Here is a 12,043-nt window from a genome sequence, read left to right as displayed (position 1 = left end):
TTTTTCCTAATCATACTCCTATAAAAAATTAATAAATACGGCATTAAATATTTCAGTATGTTATTCAGTGACTGACCTAGTACTAAGCCTATATCGATAAAACTAGTACGCGAATACCCCTCCTAATAAGTCTGGAGCAATGTAAGCAGAGACTATGTACATTTTTTTCATTTAAAAATTTAATAATAATACTAATTAAAGCCTTTTATTTGGATATTCCTGAGAGTGGAGGAGGTATTTAATTTAAACGGATCTTGCGCTAAAGATTTGCAAGATATCAACAAAAAGCAGGCGTGGTCGCTACAATTGTAGAACTTATTACGAGTTTTTATACACTTCTGCCACTATTTATAACAAACGCCGCGTTAGGATAAACATTTCCCATATTTCACACGCAATCAACGAATATCATTGCCATTTTATAAATTGAAAACATTGTTTGGTAGAATAACCAAGGCATCAGATACCATGACAGCGTACTATTGGCAATGAGAGTTGTTATTGTTGAAGCTGTAGCCTGTTTCCCACTGGCCGCTAGTTATCAGTGACCATGAAGTATAATCCTAAGACTTTCACGATCTTCATAAGTATGAGTCGAAACATAAGTTTGTCGCTGGTTACTGACTATGCTGAGAGCGTGTCATGAAGTGACGTAGGTGAAACGTCATAGATTCTCGTAAAGCGACGCCTGGTGAGGCACTGTCAAAGGTTTAGTAGGCCATTTCCATTACCAGGAGCCACCACGACACGCGCTTTTACAAAGGATGAATGCTGGTAGCAAATATCCTTTGTACCCATACTTATGGAGAAGATGATAAGCTTATGGTAGACGTCGCGGTAACGCGATACATTTCTAAATTAAACTTCCCCTACCATTTACTCTATAAAAATGAACCGCCTCAATAACAAACTATACTTTAAACAAACGAACATCGAAAACATTTTTCTCTTTTTAAGGCCTCAATGTATTGAGATATTGACCCATTTCTATATCAATCAACGCGATTAGCGAACACGGCCAGGCTATATTAAAGGGATACTTAATAACTAAGTTAGGCATAAAGTTCTCACAATTAATTTACACGAGTGAAAAAATAAATTACCATATATTAAACTGGTAAAATACTTACTTCCGTTTTAATTACGGATTACTGTATACCCTTTATGTTGTATACAATCATATGCCTCACTGTAAATTCTAGATGTATTTTAAGTGTACTTTTAAGAAACTAATTCTTATCTAATAGCGATTGGATAAGACGCGTCTTAAAGTATGTTAATATAAACAACGACATTATAGAAAAAAATAATAACGCTGTCACTTATAATTTGGGGAAAAAAAAATCGCGCAACTCGAGTCATTTCGAGCTAAGTGCCTTAAGTCATAACATCATCGGAAAAAAATGAGCGCCTTCACAAACACGCGTTATGTTTGGCTAATTAAAAATTTTCAGCAACAACTGGGAATAGCCAATAATTCCGGCGCTTGTACAAATGCAAACGCGATAAATTGTAGTAAAATGATAGAAAGCCCGGCATTTACCAATAGCGGTGCAACTGGTAATGACGTCAACAAATGGAAAGCTTGGGTCGAAGCCAACCGTATCGCGGATCCCAGTGTAGCTTACAGTAGCACCAATGGTCAAGACTTTTTCTTGACCATACGTGTTAGAAATCAAGTTTTGAAAACGTCGTCCAATGGAATTTATTGCCGAGTAGAGATTATGAGTCGCGAAAAGAAGTGCGTGTTTACGGTTGTTAGTCAAACGACCGCTCGTGGAATTTATAGCAACTTGACAAGTATGTATTGATTCGATTCGTCTAAACTCTTGCACTTCCATTTTTTCAAACTAGCTTGCACATAACTCTATCAGAAACGCTTTGCCTTATAAGATTTTTACACTATCTAGCATTTCAATTGCACCGTGTCTGCAACATAAGTGAATTGGAACGTCAAAACCCTGATCTATACAACGGAGGAAATCTCACCATGGTTCTGTGTTTGGGGCCGATACGAACACTTCAGGTATATATACAAGCATATCAAGAAACATAAGTGTAACGCTCAATGTAACACGTCAAGAGGGGTTTACCGAGCGACCCCGGGGTGGGGGGGGGGGGTGAAAGCCAATACGTATAATCATACACACAAAGGATTGATAAGTTTTAGAGTGGCTCGGAACTTCCGTTTTCAAGCTAAACCTCTATCTGATAACATAGAAAAAAAATCTTTCGTATTACGCCAATGAGAAGTCATACTTATCGTTATTATCTTACTTATGATAAGGCCTAAAACTACTTATTGGCTCCAAATAGTAAACAACGAAATATGTAATATGTAAAAGTAAATAAGCATTAAGAGTTAAGATAAACTATCCAATTCAATGATAGAAAAGTCGCGCAATTTTTCATATTCATCATTTTTAAAGAATCAAAAAGTTAATATTATCAAAGTATTTGTAGATGACATCACAAATATTAACACTGTCAAAATATCTCCGCAGAAAAGCTAGTTCTAAAAGATAAGCTGACGACATTTGAACTTGGTACTTATACTTAACCAAAAGTGATAGAAAAATGCAGTTGAGCGTCATTTTTACTTTTTCGCGAAAAAGTGGGGGAAAAAGTAATACGCTTACACCTTCTGGCTGGCTGGTTGGTTGGTTTTCGTGTGACCTGAGTAGAAGCTAACGTAAAACTTACCAGAATTTAACCTCATTTAAATTTTCGAAAAATAGTTAAAAAATATGATACAAACTTTAAAAAATAATGAAGTTGGTGTAGTAGCTAATGGTGCCAAGTATCTTTCCAGTGATAATTAACCATACAATTTTTTAAACTTTTTGAGTCAAGAAACAAGTTAACATTGCATTAATATCTAATTTTAGGATGACTCAGCTACGGAACAACTTGTCCGAATGCAACTGGTGTCCATTAATAGAGACAAGGCTCTCCTTGAACCTTTAAAATCCATGTTTGATCAAGGGATTCTAGCTGACGTTATAGTTCGAACCAGGGAAAAAGATTACCGTTGCCACAAAATTATTTTAGCCGCGGCTTCACCCGTTTTCCGAGCTATGTTCGAAACCGAGATGAAAGAGTCAGCCAATAACGTGGTTAGAATCATTTTTTTAGGCTATATAGGGTAGAAAACTTCGCCTGCTTCTCTAATGATTGTTTAACTTTAGCTTACCTGTTAATATATCCGTTACAGGTTGACTTCAGGAACGTTTTTGACGCCAAAACCGTGGGCAATTTTATCTATTACGCCTATACTAAACAAGTTCCTTCTGATTTGGGAGAAGCTAGCCTGCCATTATTGGCTGCCGCTGATTATTTTCAACTTGATATTTTGAAACGCCTTTGCGTGCAAGTTATATGTAAAATTATTAGTGTTAAGAATGTCGCGGATATATTGCAAGTTTCGGAAAAATATAACATTGAGCCATTGCAAAAAACGGCAATAAGGTATATTGTCGAGCATTCCAAAGAAGTCGTAGCGAGTCCAGGATGGAAAAGCATTCCCCCTGAAACTACAAAATATCTGTTATCTAGTTTCTTGTTGGCGGTTTCCGACAAGAAAACGTAAAAGCTGTAAACTACATATTAAGTTTATTTATCTATTAGTAAAATTGTTATGGTATAAATGTTAATTAAAAATATGTAACTTGAAAAAATAAAGGATGGAAGCTTCTTTAGCAAACTCTAATGGATGTCCTTCCAGTTATGACAATCACTTCTTGGTCTTGCAACTCTTTCAAAACATCTTCGAACGTCTCTCGCGACACCATCTGATAAAATATTTTACTTACTCTGATTAAAATTCATCTTATTTGATTATTTTTATTAAACAATGTCGCCCGACTTTCGACCCTGCAGTCGCGGTTGGTGTGTACCTAACCATTACTAATTTCCCCTAACAATGGCTTAACGAGTAAAAATGAACTGAATAGTTCGCGTGTAGTTGACAACAATACATTTCCCAAACAACCCTAATTCGTCAGAGGGGTAAAAATAGGAAAGTACAGAAAGTCAATATACTCACCACATCAGATTGTTCCCTGAACTCGGTAAAGACCTTTTGATAATTGCACATCTGATTCTTTCCCTTCTTCCTCAACATCTCCGCGAGGGCCTTGGCCAAATCCATTCGTCTTTGTCTGGCAGATGTACTTAATCCAGTTGTTAGAATCGAGATGTCAATTTTACCTGACACTGGATCAGTGGCCGATTGTTTTAAGGCTTCACGATGTAACCTGTGAAAAAATTATAATAATCCCAAGATATTACCTTGAACCTTAAGCTTATAACATATGTTCCTTGAGTATGCCTGAAAGTACCAAGAAATAGGTTTCTAACCTCTTAGCTTCCTCAACGTCGACCATCTCAACAGTATTAGAAAAGCGAACTTTAGCGTGCGCCTCTGCTAAACGGATGAAGGATTCGAGTTGCCGAGGATAGGCAGTTACTTGACCTTTTCCCGAACCAATCTTTCTCATGTCAACGTAGGCTTGAATTAAAGCTTGACTTGATTCTTCCGTTAAATGAGGGTTAATGTAAGCCTTGGCGTACGCGATGTAGTCCTTCAGTAGTTTCATATCCTGAAGAAATAAATAGATAAACGAAGATTGGCACCTTACAAGAGGGGCTTTAAGAATTATATGTTGGTCTATTGTAATTTCAAAGCACTGTTTACTAAGTAATTAGAACAGACTAACCAAAAATTGATCTTCATCCTCTTCTTCCGTTTGATAATAGATTGAAACCAAATGACGCGCGAGCCGACGATCGTAGAGATCATCTTGAGGATCCAACATTAAAAATATCAAATCAAACCTGGAGAGCAGCGTGTGCGGAAGTTGAATATTTTCAATGATAGTTTTGTTTTTGTCCCACTGAGACTCTACTGGGTTGGCTGCAGCCAGAACGGAAGTTCGGGCGTTCAATTGACAAATGATACCCGCTTTGGCAATTGAAAGGGTTTGTTGTTCCTATTGAAATATAGATAGGGCTTAACTAATCTATTTAAGTTCCACCATAACTTATTAATTTTGCATACCATAACTTCATGAAGAATTGACCTAGTGCTATCATTCATCTTATCAAATTCGTCAATGCAGCATATTCCATTGTCACTCAAGACAAGAGCTCCACTAGAAAATCGTAAAAAAGTTCCTTAAAGGGCTCCTTCGGACCCTTAGACACATGGCCCCGCGGATTTCCATCCCCTCTTCATAGACGATCTTCCTCAACACTTTGCCCCACCGATTTCCGACCCCTAAGTAGTTCCCTCCTTCTTAATATCCCCCTTCTTTCACTCCCTCCCTCTGGTTAGGTAGGGGGGCTCGGAATTCCGCGGGGCCATGTGTCTAAGGGTCCGAAGGAGCCCATTAAACATTTCATTCTTTTTCTTGCTAGCAGATGGAGCTAATATAATTGAACAGGGGTGAGGGCGACTTAATTGTTTTAAGGTCCCGCGCATGCACCTATGAACCGGATAAATGTGAGGGCGACTTAAGGTGGCGGTGGCCCCGGCTTATTCTCTTAGAACAGAAATCACGCGAATTCAATTAACTAAGCAAAATAAAGACTCACGTTTGCAAAACCAATTGTTTCGTTTCAGGATCTTTGGTGACGTAGGCGGTCAAACCAACGGCGCTGGATCCTTTACCGGACGTGTACTGACCTCTAGGGACCAAATTGTGAACATACTGAAGTAACTGAGATTTACTCGTACCAGGATCACCACAAAGAAGAATATTTATTTCAGCTCTGCAACAAAATAAATTAATCAAAGCATATATATGGAAACGTGTTCATTAGTTTCTATTAGTTAGCTACTAACCGAAAAGCGCCACGACCCACGCCTGTAAAACTCTTCTTTGTTCCACCAAACAGTTGTAAGAGAATACCCTTTTTAATGTCTTCATTTTCGTAAATGCTTGGAGCTGAAAGGGAACATTTAGCAATGCCACTCGTTAAGGTCTCGTTTATAAATCGACAATTAATATTTCTAACCAATGGAGGCGGCTAATCTTTCATAAATGTCCGGAATTTTGGAAAAATTTTGTAGTCTTTCAATGGTTTCTTGCGTAAATCTGCACTCTTTCCTACAAAAGTGTATTAAAAACACGAGAATATCTGTAAAAACTAAAAATTCAACAGAATATATTCAAATAAACGCGTACCCATCGTCATTGTCTTCGTAAAGTCTTTTATTATTCACTTTTCGGAAATGAACCACATCCAAATGCGTCCTATAAACGGATTTAACATTGCGCTGACGTGGATTATCTTGCATTGGTGTTGCCCTAAAAATTCCGGTAACGGAAATGCGATCTCCGGGTTGGACAGTGTCCACCAAATCATTATGGGCATACAGAGCGACAGTATGGGGCGTCTGACCGGCGGGCATATCATCGGGGGATTCTTGTAACTTGACCAATTGTTTATCGCTAAACTGGCAACGATTATGTATCAAGCTGTAAGAGTAAACCGTGTGGCAAGAAGGGCAATTTGTTGGTTCGGTAATTCGACCTCGGTCCAGTTCGCAAGTTGTAGTAGCGCGACAAACGTTGCAACGGAAAAAACCTTCCCTCATTTCGGGGATAATGTTGGAAGTTCGGATTACGAGCCCTCCAATGGTGATCAGTTGATCAATATCTGATAATCAACAAGTGTATATTCGGATTTAATTTCCACCATATTTCTTCTAAAGTTCTTTGTTAGTTTCATTTGACGCCTTATCTAAAGTAATGCGCGACGCTTTTGGAGCCCCTAGCATGCGTGCCAATCTTCTAAACACCAATTTATTGTACGTTTTTAATCAGAGTCAAACGTGACGCGCGCCCCTTCTAATAGAGTCCACGCCCCCCCCCGGATCGGACAATAGGGAGCTAACAGTTCCGATCCTGAAACGTCATACCCTTCTATCTCTTACTGGAGTTTCATCCCCCTAACGGTTGGAAACAGTATTCTACGCGCAAAAATGCCAACCAGAGAGGGGCTGCGTGACGTCAGACAATCTCTTCCCCCTAGCCAGTTGTTAGCTCCCTATAACACTTTTGGTCGATATAAACAAACTTAAAATCGGCAATTTCTTCTTTGAGAAAGCACAACTACTTAACGTATAAACTCTTTAAAACATTAACTAAAGTGACCCTTAAAAATGAAAAGTATATCAAACCTTCAGGGTTAAGTCCTCTTATGTTCTTGGTTTTGTCCGCATTGAATGGCCTAGTTTGTATCTGATGCGCCAATTGGGCTTCAGGGTAACGTTCAAAGAACAACTCATTGACGGACATATCAAAAGCGGGAATAACTTCTTGCGGGTAGCAAATTAACTGACGGTACAGGTCAACGTCAAAATACTTCAAATGCGCGCAGTTTATGTTAAGAAACGGTTCCTCTAGTGTGTAAATCTGACAATAATAATAATAACAACAAAAAAAACATGCGTGAATGGGTGCCATGTCCAAGAAATCTTAGATTAATTTCAACAACATTTAATTAATACATTTTATTTTATACTATAATTAGTAAATTAAGTCGAAATTACGCATAAATGTCGCGGAGGACATGGAAATTATGCATAAATGACGCGGAGGTATGGATATTACGCATAAATGACGCGGAGGACATGAAAATTACGCATAAATGACGTGGAGGACATGAAAATTACGCATAAATGACGTGGAGGACATAAAAATTACGCATAAATGACGTGGAGGACATGAAAATTACGCATAAATGACGCGGAGGGTGTCCAGGTTACTCTAAAACGACGCGGAGGACATGAAAACTACGCATAAATGACGCGGAGGACATGAAAATTACGCATAAATGACGCGGAGGGTGTCCAGGTTACTCTAAAACGACGCGGAGGACATGAAAACTACGCATAAATGACGCGGAGGACATGAAAATTACGCATAAATGACGTGGAGGACATGAAAATTACGCATAAATGACGTGGAGGACATGAAAATTACGCATAAATGACGCGGAGGGTGTCCAGGTTACTCTAAAACGACGCGGAGGACATGAAAACTACGCATAAATGACGCGGAGGACATGAAAACTACGCATAAATGACGCGGAGGACATGAAAAGTACGCATTAATGACGCGGAGGGCGTCGAGATTACTCTAAAACGACGCGGTGGACATGGATATTACCAGAAGGGGATAATAGAAGAAGGATGACACTCTGTATCCTCTTAATGCTTTAGTTATGTAACGTCATTCTTCCCAGGCTCCCCCTTTTAGTTTGCTTTCCCGCTCATCAAACTAGAAATGGGCATCGCACTGTAAGGTGAATTCAATAGTTGTTTAGCACTAAATCCCCAGCAATCATCCCACAAACCTCGTCTTGACGTGCGACAAAATGCAGAAGCGCATGCGTTTTGCCAAATATTTAAACCCTAATAGAGTAATGATGAGGGAACTATTTATCGTGTATGTGATTCGGTTTAGTAACCTTGCTCTAAATGATCCGATGTTGGGAAGAGTGACGTTACACTCACCCAGCTTTGTAATACACTTCTCTCGAAGAGAAGTATTATATACTTCTGATATTACGTATAAATGACGCGGAGGTTATTGAGATGACGCCAAAACGACGCGGAGGTCATTGAGATGACGCCAAAACGACGCGGAGGTCATTGAGATTACGTCAAAACGACGCGGAGGGCGTTCAGATTACGCCAATATTACTCGGATTACATTGAGAAAACACAATAATTTCGTGGATCATGCTGAGATTATGCAACAATTTTATAATCATTTGTAATTGCATTACTTGTGTAGTATACACCACACCAATGATCAGTGCTTTAATTCAGGTTAACTTGGCCAAACTATATTTTGGATCAAAGAGTTAGTTACCTCTTCCAATTTCTGCATATAGATGGGTTGATCCGATTGCAGTCCCTCAATCCTTTCATCCGCTTCCAATAAAATCGCATCTTCTTCATCCAATTGCTCTGGGATTTTGAAAGTACTAATGAATTTCTTGAACTTGGATTTGACCTGGTTGATGACGACGTCCGTGCCCCAAATGACCAATTGCACGCCACCCGCCCCTGAATCACTAGTGGCATCTACGCGGGGTTCAGTTACACTTGCTTGTGACAGATCCTGCGAAGATAAATATACCAAACACATAAGACTGAAAACGTTACCATGAGCTATGAATAGACTTTACAATTAAGATCTAATTGACAGAAGACAGTCACAACTGAGATATTGACTCGTGTTCCCTAAAATAGAGCTATTTCAGAAGCCTTAGTGTGACGTCACCCATGCTATTTGCCCATAGAACCAAAGCGGTACCAAACATGGCTGCCAACTGCCAAAGCTAAGCCCCCCGTGACGTTTTACCTGGGCACTGACGTCACAACTGAGATAGCTCTATAGGGCTTTTATAGAATATTATAGTTTGTAATGAGTTTATTTTCTTACCAAGTCACCACTGCCTCCGATATTAACTTGTCTAACACGTTTTTCGCTTCTAATATCAACTCTGTGACGGACTGGAGTGGCTCGACTAAAATTAATAATGAGATAACCTATTTATTTAATAATTCATATGTTACATAAAAAACTGCGTAAAATTTTGTTCAAAGTGACGAAAAAACACTACTCCGACTTTGTCACTTCTTTGACATACTTAAATTAAAAATTCACTGACACTCCCCAGACATTATTAAAACCCAGCGCGACCCGCGTGTCCAGTGGATCCCCTACAAGGTGACTTTCCTTACGAACTCCAGTTTTGGCTTACAGGGTTCATACAACTTTTGGAAAACAAATTTCCCTGATATTTCCAGGTTTTTCCCCATATACTTCCCTGAATTTTCCAGGTTTTTCCCGTATATGGAGTATCCTATGGAGCAAATGGTAACGAAGGAGGGGGGGGGGGCAAATAGGACTATAACATAATCAAAGGACATCCCTGTATCTCTAGTAGAACCAGAGTTATGAGCCTCCAAAGTACAGTGTAATGTTAATCCTATGGAGGGAATGTTTATGAACATTTTACTTAATTACTCGGCCCTGTTTGACGCAGATTTTCCTGATTTTACTAAAAATTCGAAATTTCCCTGAATTTTCCCAGATGTTTTCGTCAACTATTTATTTCCCTGATTTTTCCAGGTTTCCAGGTTTGTATGAACCCTGACCAAGCTAAACCGGGAGTTTCGGGGGAAAGTCATCTTGTAGGGGATCCACAGGACCCGCGTTATGATTTAACTTAAAAATTCACAAAAATTTCCCTGACATTCTTAACTTTAATGTTTACTGATATTTGCAAGAAAATCTAAAGAAACTTTAAAAAATTTCCTAACTTTTCCCCCAATATTATTTACGAGTTTGTTATCAACATAAATAAAAACTTACATGTTGGATGCGGGGGTACCAGGAACAGTGGAAGGTGTTCCATAATTCAAGGGAGAACTCAGATTTAGTTCCGTAAGAACGGGAACGCTTCTAGGATTGATTGGGCTAGTAGGGGCCATTTCCATTTCACTAGCAGTCGCTCCAACTGAAGGGGGCACAATATCTCTATCGGCTGAAGCTCTATTAGAGCCTCTACTAGAGCCATCTTGGGACCCCTTACGTTTCATGGCTGGTAACAACAAGTAAAATGAAGTTTACTTCTTTATATGGATCATATATATCGACATATATTTGAGTCTAAGCAGAAGTGAGATGAGACTAGAAGTATCGAGGTAACCAAATTCTTCCCTTGGCGAAAGTGAATATTCTTGATAACACACCAACGGTTGGCCCTCTGGTGGCGGTTTCAGAATTTTCCCTCCAAAACGTGAGACGCTCGCGGTGGTAGACGGCCGAACTAGATTCAAGCACCCGCGTCCGTGTTCCGCGGCTTTAGGTTGAGGGGAAGGGGGTAGGAAATGTTTTTGGAACTCGACCAATTTTTTTTTTAGCACGTGGGAAGCGGCATAAAATCCTCAAATTTGTTCACAAGTGCCAGGATCTACTATCAATGCTAGAGCCCTTCACTTCTAGTCTCATCTCACTTCTGGTCTAAGCTATAATTTGTTTTGAAAAAATGAAGATAGCATGCTTACGTGTTTTTCTAGGAGTTTTACGAGAGGCTAGAGTGAAAGAAGTGTAAAGAAATGAAATTTAAGAATATTTAGAGCATGGCGAGTTGAAAAGATCTTTGAATTGGCTAAAATAAGCTTAAGAGAGCTCTTCAAAAGCTGGCCTGATAGCCAATGTCTCACGCAGGCCACAAAGTTTAAAAAAAAAAAACCCTTTAAAAGTGACTGGAAGTAGAAAATGAAGCTAATTGTGACCTTTAATAGGCCGATAGATAATTTTATTGGAAATTACGCCAGGAAAGATAGATGATAGTAAATAATCATGCATGAAATTTATTTTGAAAAAAATTAAATAGCATACGTGTAGCAGGTTCAACACTAGAAGCTCGTGAACTAGAACGAGTACGTCGTCCACTAGGTCGGTTTGGGGATGACATCTTTAACCTGAAAACAAATTTTAAATCTATCAATTAAGATTGGTACGTGGCAATTTAATACGGACTTATAATATAATCAAAACTAGATAGATGATATTGTTAAATTAAATATATACTTTTGATATAACAAAAGATCATATAAACTAGCTTTGAAAAATGCTCCAAGAAATTAAAATTTTAAAATGTTATAATATATCAAACTCACCAAAATGTTTAAGGTTAGCTTAATTTCAATTTAAAGTCAGTTGTTTAATTAAACTTAAAGATTAAATTTACTAATATCATAAAAATATCGTGCGACTAAGTAACTTTACGAAGCTAACTTTACGAAGCTACCAAAGTTTAGAACGAACAAGGCCTCCGCTGTCAGAAAGATTTTGGCGCGAAAATTTACCCCACGTGGACTTTTTAGCCAATAATAATGAGAACGAGAAAGAGGAGCAGACAACGGCTGGTTATAATTTTAGGCATGGAGTAGTAATGATGGGAGTAGATGCTTCTTTGTGCATAATGACTAGAGTGCGATACCATTAAAATT

At 38.6% G+C, this 12,043-nt stretch overlaps 2 protein-coding genes across 3 annotated transcripts; one reads left to right on the top strand and one right to left on the bottom strand.

Moving 5' to 3' along the window:
* Nucleotides 1–662: 662 nt before the first annotated feature.
* LOC149673938 (uncharacterized) lies at nt 663–3,736 on the top strand. The gene is made up of 4 exons (XM_089839737.1): nt 663–1,800; nt 1,911–2,026; nt 2,889–3,116; nt 3,215–3,736. Exons 1-4 carry the CDS (start codon nt 1,404–1,406, stop codon nt 3,587–3,589), a joined length of 1,116 nt encoding a protein of 371 aa, XP_089695863.1. The 5' UTR covers nt 663–1,403; the 3' UTR covers nt 3,590–3,736.
* Nucleotides 3,594–11,862, bottom strand: dpa (disc proliferation abnormal). 2 transcript variants are annotated; one of them, XM_089839732.1, is made up of 16 exons: nt 11,711–11,862; nt 11,430–11,512; nt 11,093–11,119; nt 10,398–10,626; nt 9,462–9,546; nt 8,886–9,137; nt 7,187–7,421; nt 6,189–6,663; nt 6,019–6,110; nt 5,846–5,948; nt 5,596–5,772; nt 5,060–5,153; nt 4,719–4,991; nt 4,360–4,601; nt 4,046–4,256; nt 3,594–3,791 (listed from the first exon to the last, which is right to left on the bottom strand). In XM_089839732.1, the coding sequence occupies exons 2-16, from the start codon at nt 11,503–11,505 to the stop codon at nt 3,696–3,698; spliced, it is 2,667 nt and encodes an 888-aa protein (XP_089695858.1). In that variant the 5' UTR covers nt 11,506–11,512; nt 11,711–11,862; the 3' UTR covers nt 3,594–3,695. The 2 variants fall into 2 exon arrangements, with proteins under 2 accessions (XP_089695858.1, XP_089695859.1); XM_089839733.1 differs by lacking the exon at nt 11,093–11,119.
* Nucleotides 11,863–12,043: the final 181 nt, after the last annotated feature.

The sequence above is a fragment of the Phalangium opilio genome, unplaced genomic scaffold, assembly GCF_054372755.1.
Source record: "Phalangium opilio isolate 3A_F unplaced genomic scaffold, DU_Popi_V2 ptg000048l_1, whole genome shotgun sequence".
In the NCBI taxonomy this organism is placed as follows: Eukaryota; Metazoa; Arthropoda; class Arachnida; order Opiliones; family Phalangiidae; genus Phalangium; species Phalangium opilio.
This window is presented reverse-complemented; position numbering and strand designations above follow the sequence as displayed.

Bases quoted from the DNA above. Each gene is read 5' to 3' on its own strand.
- LOC149673938 (XM_089839737.1), top strand. From the start codon at position 1,404: ATGAGCGCCTTCACAAACACGCGTTATGTTTGGCTAATTAAAAATTTT. The intron at 1,801-1,910 runs GTATGTATTGAT...TACACTATCTAG, and splicing joins AATTTATAGCAACTTGACAA to CATTTCAATTGCACCGTGTC. The intron at 2,027-2,888 runs GTATATATACAA...ATCTAATTTTAG, and splicing joins GGCCGATACGAACACTTCAG to GATGACTCAGCTACGGAACA.
- dpa (XM_089839732.1), bottom strand. From the start codon at position 11,505: ATGTCATCCCCAAACCGACCTAGTGGACGACGTACTCGTTCTAGTTCA. The intron at 5,154-5,595 runs GTGAGTCTTTAT...ACGATTTTCTAG, and splicing joins AAACAATTGGTTTTGCAAAC to TGGAGCTCTTGTCTTGAGTG. The intron at 4,257-4,359 runs GTTAGAAACCTA...ATTTTTTCACAG, and splicing joins GACGTTGAGGAAGCTAAGAG to GTTACATCGTGAAGCCTTAA.